This window comes from Neolamprologus multifasciatus, chromosome 17 (genome assembly GCF_963576455.1).
Source record: "Neolamprologus multifasciatus chromosome 17, fNeoMul1.2, whole genome shotgun sequence".
NCBI lineage: Eukaryota > Metazoa > Chordata > Actinopteri > Cichliformes > Cichlidae > Neolamprologus > Neolamprologus multifasciatus.
In genome coordinates, this window is record NC_140455.1 from 38,066,507 (window position 1) to 38,075,366 (window position 8,860).

The 8,860-nt window shown below is 44.8% G+C and overlaps 2 protein-coding genes across 5 annotated transcripts in view; one reads left to right on the forward strand and one right to left on the reverse strand.

Moving 5' to 3' along the window:
- Positions 1 to 1,021, forward strand: part of ano8b (anoctamin 8b) — a 39,410-nt gene extending 38,389 nt beyond the window's left edge. For all 4 annotated transcript variants that reach the window (XM_085136883.1, XM_085136885.1, XM_085136884.1 and 1 more), the window contains one exon: positions 14 to 1,021. In XM_085136883.1, the coding sequence (XP_084993009.1) occupies positions 14 to 757 (744 nt within the window). In that variant the 3' untranslated portion in view covers positions 758 to 1,021. The remainder of the gene's footprint in view (positions 1 to 13) is intronic.
- A 242-nt stretch (positions 1,022 to 1,263) lies between these two features.
- Positions 1,264 to 7,770, reverse strand: dda1 (DET1 and DDB1 associated 1). The gene is made up of 5 exons (XM_085136914.1): positions 7,310 to 7,770; positions 6,685 to 6,765; positions 6,534 to 6,585; positions 6,350 to 6,411; positions 1,264 to 5,945 (listed from the first exon to the last, which is right to left on the reverse strand). The coding sequence occupies exons 1-5, from the start codon at positions 7,316 to 7,318 to the stop codon at positions 5,841 to 5,843; spliced, it is 309 nt and encodes a 102-aa protein (XP_084993040.1). The 5' UTR covers positions 7,319 to 7,770; the 3' UTR covers positions 1,264 to 5,840.
- Positions 7,771 to 8,860: the final 1,090 nt, after the last annotated feature.

Here is an 8,860-nt window from a genome sequence, read left to right on the forward strand (position 1 = left end):
CCTTCCTCTGCAGAAGCACGAGCGGCAGGCGCAGCAACATTACCAGCAGCTGCAGAGGAGGAAGAGGGAGGAGGAGGAGAGGCAAAGGCAGGCGGAGCACATGGCTCGCAGGGAGAGGGAGCGGGACGACAGCAAAGGCGACGTTTCGGGGGATCACCACCACGACAAAGGTCACGGCAGCAAATCACGTTCTGGGGGCGGAGGAGGGAGCGGCGGGTCGGACAAGCCCAAGAGGCCCAGCTCCCTGCTGGCCAATAATAACGTGATGAAGCTGAAGCAGATCATCCCGCTGCAGAGCAAGTTCTCCTCGGGTGGCGCCCGCTCCCCACAGTCACCCACGGGCAGCGAGCCGAAACTGCCCGGCTTCTTGAGCTTCAAATTCCTCAAGTCGCCTGAGAATAAGAGGGAAGGTGCCGCGGCTTCTGCGGCCGCCGGCACCGCATCTGCCGGCGCCACGGCGACAGCGGCGCCGCCATCATCGTCATTATCAGGTAGCAGCTCTCAGGAGCGTTCTCAGTCACCCAATAAAGCCTTCAACCCCGGGAAGTTGTTTAACTTCGGGAAATCCGAGGGAGGGACTTCCACGAACGGAGCTCCGCTGCCCAGGTCGGGAGAGGCGTCATCATCGCAGACGTCGGAAAGACAGCCTTCCCGGTCTGACTTGAATGGCGTTCCAGATGAGATCCCCTCACCCGGAGGGGAAGGCGCAGAGAACGGACATTCGTCAGACTTGGACGCGGCTGGTTTTAAAATCTAGCGCAACTTGTGTTTGGTTCCATCTCACCTGAACAGGTGACGTGTTTACTGTGAGGCCTGACCTGCCCTCTGCGCTTCACAGGTGCAGGAGAAGCTGATGAGGCCAGACTGTTGCTCTGGTTTGCTTTCTTTGCTGCGAGACAAAAAAAAGAAAATAGAGAAAGAAACAAAAAAAAACAGGCAGACGAAAGCCCTTCATGACCGAACACACACACACACACACACACACACACACACACACACACACACACAAATATTCAAATTCTTCCTTGTCTGCAATACATAAAGAAATGCATGAGCTGCGTTTCTAATATTTTTACGCCTTTGAAGCAGAGCTTTGTTTCCTGATTTCTTCTGGTCAGAAATTGTAAACATCTCGGTGGCTTCACACCAACAGTCTGTCGTGGAGGGGAGGAGCTTAAGGGGAAAAAGCTTACATGGCGGTACGAACGGATTAGAGATTGTACATCAGATAATTACTGAGTGTTTTTTAGCTGTCACCACACAAGCGATCGTTAGAAATCGTCTCATTTTTAAACTGCGACGAGTTGTTGGGCCCTTCGCTTTCGTACTGAAGCTGAAGAGCGGAAAAGCAATATGAGTCAGTGTTTTTGTTTATTAAGTGTCAATCATCGCATACGCCCCTCCTTAACAGTCACCAGCTTTATTTTCAAAGCAGAGGTGAGGTCTGAGCTTTGCAGAACCCGGTTTGCTCCGATAGAAAGCGGCGAGCTTAGTAAGTCGTAAAAATCACAGTATTTTGGAAGAGCGAGCGATGTTCGAGGAAAAGGAGCAGAGATGCCCGTTGCGTGCTGTTCTCCATCCGAGTCCGTAGAGCGCCTTGTAAACACAGATGGTGCCTCATTCCACAAACTCCAGCTAGACAAACGAGCACAGAGTTAAAGACGTAACATTTGCACTAAAGCCCAACGCCCTGCATAGAAACCACCTCGGCACAGAGGGCCCACACCAGCCTGCCTCGTCATTATGCAAAAAATGCATTTCTGGTCATTTCCCCCTTTCACGTGGTGCACGCAGTCGGCAGCAACGAGCTTTCAAAATATTCATGTTTTCTTCTTGAACAGCTGTTTTTATTTGCAGAAGATGGAAATTCCCTTTTTTTTAACCAGTGCAGAACTTTTCAGATTATACTGGTAACCCAAGACGTACAGTCCTCTATAAAAGTTTTAGGCACTAAGATATGTGAGAATATGTCAGTTTAGCTGACAGGAGTTCGGTAAATAGAAAATCCTACATTAGTGGGAGCTTCATTTGACTACACAGTCGCTCAGTCATTATGAGATCTTACCCAGAATCCTTCTCTGGAGTCAGGCTGTCTCTCTTCATGCATTTACTGGCTCACTTGATGACATCACCATAAATCGTGGCTCAAGAGTTGGGAGTTCACCTTGTAATCGGAAGGTTGCCGGTTCGAGCCCCGGCTTGGACAGTCTCGGTCGTTGTGTCCTTGTGCAAGACACTTCACGTTGCCTACTGGTGGTGGTCAGAGGGCCCGGTGGCGCCAGTGTCCAGCAGCCTCGCCTCTGTCAGTGCGCCCCAGGGTGGCTGTGGCTACAATGTAGCTGCCATCACCAGTGTGTGAATGTGTGGATGACTGAATGTGTAAAGCGCTTTGGGGTCCTTAGGGACTAGTAAAGCGCTATACAAATACAGGCCATTTACCATAAAGGTTCTGCAGGGACCAATGCATGTGTTGCAGGACTCCCTTTTCTCACTGAAGATACATTTTAGGTCATCGTCATTTTTCAAAAAGCATCATGTGATTTACAAAAACATACAAACGTCTCCGAGTGCCTAAAACTTTTTCACAGTACTGTACTTTGCATATTGTTTGCATGATCCATGTATTTTCAATGAGCCCAGCATCTACCCTTAGCTGGTATTTCACTTCTGCAGGGTCTCCAGAAGGTGGCGCCAGTTTATTCACATAAAACGATGACGTTAAGCCGCTGGTTATTTAGTCACCACAGGTAGCAAAATTAAAGCAGTCTGACAGGTTTATGATGATATGAGACACTGAGAGGATTCAGAGGCCGCCGCACTGTCGAGATACGGAAACATTAACTATGCATTTCCACACGTTCACCTCCGGCGAGGATTTGGGCAATAACACCGCGTTGAAGTTGACGTGTAGTACTAAAGCTCGACACCCACCCAACCTCAAACCCCAACTCCACCGCATCATCCTCACCCAGACTCTATGCATTTTCTTTCCCTCTATGTTTTAGTGTCAGCTCTCTCAGATCGCTGTTTCCTGTTTAATGTTAATGTTTAACCCTGACCTGCATCGGCTTAACAGGTTTTTGTATTCTGTTACAGCTTTAACGTGTTCGTTTTAGAAGTCTGGGCCATTTTTCGCTCACACGCCTGCAGAAGAGACGAAAAATGTTCTTTCCGGGAGGCAAAAAGTTCTTACTGACATTAAATGCAATACCGAAATAGTCTGTGCAGTCATGTTAACATTTTTTAGGAGTATTTGGAAGGTACTGTTCATTATAAATGTAAATCGAGAAGGCCGAGGCTAAGAGAAACGTGACATCATCATAAGAGCAGCAGAGCGAGACGGTGACGACGTAGCTGAGCACAGTCTCATTTAAAACCCTTGATCTTCTCGCAGCATCAGGATTTCAGGGATAAATGGCTTCATGCTGCGTAAGAGTCCATCGTTTGAAAAAGTCCCACAGAGAAGCAGAACTGGTGCGCTGAATAGATCCGCCGATGCCGAGCGGAGGTCACTTCCATGTGTGCATTCCCACCTTATTCAGGTAAAGCTGAAGAGCATCACAACAAACATCGGCTTGTTACTTTTTTCGTTTCTGCAGTGAAACATGTTCTGCAACGGAGATCTGCAACGTTTGGAGGAACAGCAGCGTCACAGCGCAGGCATCGCCTGCATCAGGACAGAAGCTCAGACTCTTTATCAGAACAGCTTCTTTGAAAAGTTGGGACGTCATCTGTCTCGTTTGGAATAAGCAGGAAAGGACTGAATGGACGTATTAATGTTTCTGTGTTTCAGAGTGAACAGCTGAGACTCAACGCAGCTACATTAAAGCCCGAACCTCAAAGATGAGACGTTTTCATGGAAGCCTCACTTACACGACATCATACGCTCTTCCAATGTACCACTGTACAAAAAAAGATCTTTTAAAGAAAAATACTGGGAAATGGGATTATTTATTTCTTTTAATTTATTTTGTCATATTTTTGTAAGACCTGACAAATAGTTAATAAAACTATTTCAAATGCATTCCATGTGTTTTTAAAGTTTTTGAAGTACCACATAAACCAAAAGTGTTTTAATCCAGTTTTATTTCAGCAAAGCTAAAAACATATCTGATCTAACACGTGTGGGGCAAGGCTTCGGGTGGTGTAGAACAGTCTGAGCAGAAGCATAATGAGGTTTTTATACTTGAAATAACAAGACGGGGTATTTACAGTGTAGATATGAAGATGACTGACCGCACCGTCGACCCACAAAACAGGAAAGAGAGGAGGTTACGTCGTGACTCAGCCGGGGAGTGATAAGAACGATTTTTTTAAAGGACAGAAAAGAAAAGCTTTTTTGGGTGTAAGGACACCGATACAAACCGAATCATACGAGGAACAAGGCAGGATGGCAGCTGCACTTTGCTGTGCATGCTTATTGTGCATCTATGGCTGAAAGTATAATACTCTAAACGCAGCAGCCAGCTCTCCATCGAGAAGGGAGGAAAATAAAATAAACACCATCCAGAGCTGTCACAAAGATGAGACGAGCAGTGACGCTAACCCGGGCCCTGAGCTGGATCCGAGTCTTAAGGCCTCTCGGCTAATACCTTCCACACAAAATACCCCCCCGCCCCCCCAAACACTTTATTTCTGGTCCAGGATTATAACATCCAGCCACTGAAACAGTAACATGCAAGGCAAGATAACATCCACTGGACACTGGGGCTCTTCTCTACTTTATTCTGTAGTCTTTTACAAAAAGGCAGACACAAAGATACTAAATTGGATACGCTACTGTAATTATTTACACACGTTATGCATTCTTTTCCTTCCCACACGTTACTATAGACATTTCTCTTTAGCGTCTGTGCTGTTGCCAAAGTTGCGCGACTAAAAATGAAATCTCACATTTCTGTATTTTCCTATTAAGACGTAACAGCTCTCTTTTTCTTCACATCTTTCGGTGAAAGATCTGCTAAAACTTAGAGAGAGAGAATCCCCTTCTTACTCGCCTCGATCAGCTAGACGTGACGCTGCTTCTCAGCCACGCCGACACATTAATCCTACAAGCACGAGTCCCAGGATAGAACACAGATATTCATATAGTCACCATAAAACAAACAAAAGAAGCCACACGTTTAAAAAGGTGGGGGTCCGGAAGAGTCGCTTCTACTTTGTGCTGTTCTTCACAGTGCATTCTTGGTTCTGTCGATTCGAACAGTGTGGAAAAGAAGTCGCAATGCCCCCGTGTGGTTGCAGAGTGGGCAGTGAAACTGAGATGGTGGGCACTGTGGCTGGCAGGAAGCTCATTGCCATTTACAAACAACAACAAAAACATCATAAAATAAAATTAAAACAGTAACAAAATACTCACACGAATCAGAACAGACTGTCCGGGTGACAGAGAGGCTACACGAGTCTTGTACCAGTTACATTTTGAAGAGTAGTGTCTGACATTTTCTGTCCAGTCCGTCTCATCGTAATCCTACGATCCACTCGCCGTCCGCACTCACAGCTCAGCATGCACACAAACATACACATGTGTACTGGCCCACATGGGGAAGAGCCAACACAATCAAAACACCAGTAATGATTTCGCCTCCACGACTTGAGATCATTTCTACCAACGTTATTTTCATACACTGTAAATGGCGGCTTTGTGAGTGGGAATTTCCCGGAATTCTCTCTGGAGTGACTTAACTTCATGCCAGGAAAGACATCCTGCTATAGTCCAGGAAAAACCAGGAAGTCTGCATGCAGGAGGGATTATCCTAAGGTTTTGCTTATATTGGCTATACCCTATTGATGCAAACACACATGTATACCCACACACACACACACAATCGGACGCGCACTTATGAGTCCTCGTTCATCTCTTGGCTATCTGTCCTGGCGATCTTCCTCGGGGGCGCCGGGCTGTCACCCTCAGCTTGTTCCTGTTCCCTTTTCTTTGCTGCGTTCTGTTTGACACACAGGAATCAGCAAAATCAGCCTCGCTCTCTTTCAACACATGTCAGTGACAGAAGCACAGATGAACAGCTGCTTTACAGCAGATGATTATTTGAGACCTAATAAAGATTCCTTACAAAGACTTTTGAATTTCAGGAGTGGGACCGCAGCTCATACTCGGCCCTGCCAATTCCATCAGTATATTTCCCTTCCTACATTATACACAGCATTTATTGAGGTTCTTGCATTAGTACCTGTTGCCACTCTTTACTGAGACCTTCCCCAAACTGCAGTTTAAAATCTAAATCTTTATTTCATCTGCCATTCAAGAAATACTGTCAACTCTTAGCTCTAACCCTAATTGAGGATGTGGTCTCTGCCAAATGAGAGAAATGAAAGAACTGCACATGCTCACCTTTTTGTCCCACTGCTGGTGGAGGTAACGCAGGAGAATGTTGGTTTTTTCTGTAACAATGACTGCAAACAAACACAGGCAACATGTTTTACATAAACACATTACATAGGGTGCTAGTTTAGCCACGGTTAGTAAGCATTTGAAAACATCACCAGAGCAGTTTTACAGTTTCAACTGTACTTACTCTGTTCAGAGGGGTATTCGCGTGTTGGTAGGTACACGGAGGGCCTGCGGTTCTATACGAGAGATCAGAAAGAGGCTGTGAATTAGAGCTGTGCCTTCTAGACATGAACAAACCTTTAAAACTGCATCAAGTGATTTTAAAGGCTACTTACAGATGCTTTACAAACTGAATCTGCATGAAACCTGCTGAAGTTGCTCTTGTTGTAGACAGGAAGTCCTTTCAAGAAATCAGCCTGTGGAAAGAAGGTGAGGTGACTGTTAGACTCTGCAGCTCTTTCATTTGTCTTTCATCTTCGACTTCATACATCCAAAGATCGCAAGTCTGAAATCATCTGACTTTCAGACTGTTGTAGTTTACTCGTGTCGGCTGACAGCAACAGTGTAAATCATCACCACCGACATGAGTGTAGGTGTGCTCCTCTTAATGCAGATGCTGCTGAGCAGGTGACAGGTCCCTGCAGATGACTGGATACAGCATTCAGGGCGTTACCTCATCTTTCACGACAACAAACCTGCCGCCCTTCGACGTCGCCATTAACCTTCAAAGTGGATGCAATATCGCACAGTGTCTATCAAGAGGTTTCAAATGGGCAGGATAGAGCTGAGCGGCTCAGAGCACAAATCGATGCCGGCTCGGCCTTGAATACCAACAGGAGGAGCAGGTGTGGCTAGCAGCTAGCCGGTAGCCTCAGTTAGCTGGCTTACTATTACTGTATGCCTTATGACACCAGCTATACAGCTTAAACCACAGTAATAAACATGGGGTATGCGAATTACCTTCTCCATGATGGTGGCAGAAACGTCCAACTGCCAAACGCCGACTTGTGGACTTGGTGTGTGTTGTTCTGGTCGTGATGGCCGCGCTAGCTTACAGGCTAGGAAACCGAGACCGCTGTCCTACGTCCTTTTCGAAAGCAGAAATCACCGTCCTCAGACACAAGTTGCTGTTTCCATTTTACTTCCCAGTGACTGTGAAAAAAATGACACTACGCGCATAAAAAGGCCAAGACACCAAAACGCTCAGTACATGAGTTCGCAAAGCTAGTTACACAGGACTTCTTCAGCTAGCATGATGGCACCGACGCTTTTCTAGGCCACGCCCCAAGTAGCGCTTATTGGCTTATTCCTAACCCCACGTGGTAGTAGCTTGACCGGACAACCAATTGTTAAAAACAACACAATTTAGCCCCTCCCTAAACCATTGACCAGGCAATCTGCTCTCCCTCATTGAGTTTCATTATGAAAACCATCAGCCGCTATTGATCCGAGCTGGAGTCCAAGATTGATGTCATCATGTGGGCGCACGTATCTCCTGCACGCGCCAATGTTTATTAGTGTCTGTAGTAAAACTGAAGGAAACTGAAGGACTATTTAATTCTTTTGACTTTTGTTGCAAGTTTACACCAAGTTGAAAACTTCAGATTGAAAGGTGAGAAATTGAAAACTAGGGATAAAAAAGGGTTTTCATAACACAAAGTCACTCAGGTGTTGTTGGCATTTTAAATCCTTTCAAATCTGAGTGTAAAATTGTTCTTTGTATCATAAGAAATATCTAATTTATGATGGGTGCACAGCAATCACTGAAATCAAAGATCCACAATATCTTTATTCTTGTCATACAAAATCACACAACAGTCAAGCAAATGCAATAAACAGATAATATATAATATATAATATATAATATACATATACAGGACTGAGCAACATTAACATAAAGAATATAATGAATTATTTTAAAGACTGCATGTCAGTATACTGTGTATACACCCAGACTCTTCTAATTCAATCAAACAGGAATCCATATGAGTAAAGAGGGCAGGAGTATTTACTTTGTCCAGGAGATGAGATTTAAATCACATGATGGGGCCTCAAGAAGCACAGTTGAAGAGTCACAGTATTGTACTCTTTATTTTAAACAGTGCTCTTGCGTAACATCATAGACTTTAAAGGAGATGTAAATTATTACCGTGCGTGAATGGATTTGCCAGTCCTTCCGGTTTCTCGTGGATTGCTGGGTCTTGGTTTCTTTATGCTCTCCCACCTCGCTGTCACCTGCCTCCTTGGACTCCTTACAAGTAGTTACATAGCAACAACAGCCATGGCAACTTACACAGCAGCTCTGTATAATGTAAAAGGACAAAAAAATAAAATAAAATAAAGATAAAATAAAACATAAAAAAAAATGCAAAGATAGAGAGAATATTATTTGTATGACATCTGTTTTCACTGTAACTCAAGAAGATTTGTGCAAAAAAAAAGAAAAAGAAAAATATCTGGATTTAAATGCTTCTGGATAACAGGGACACTTAAATTATAACTGACTGAGTG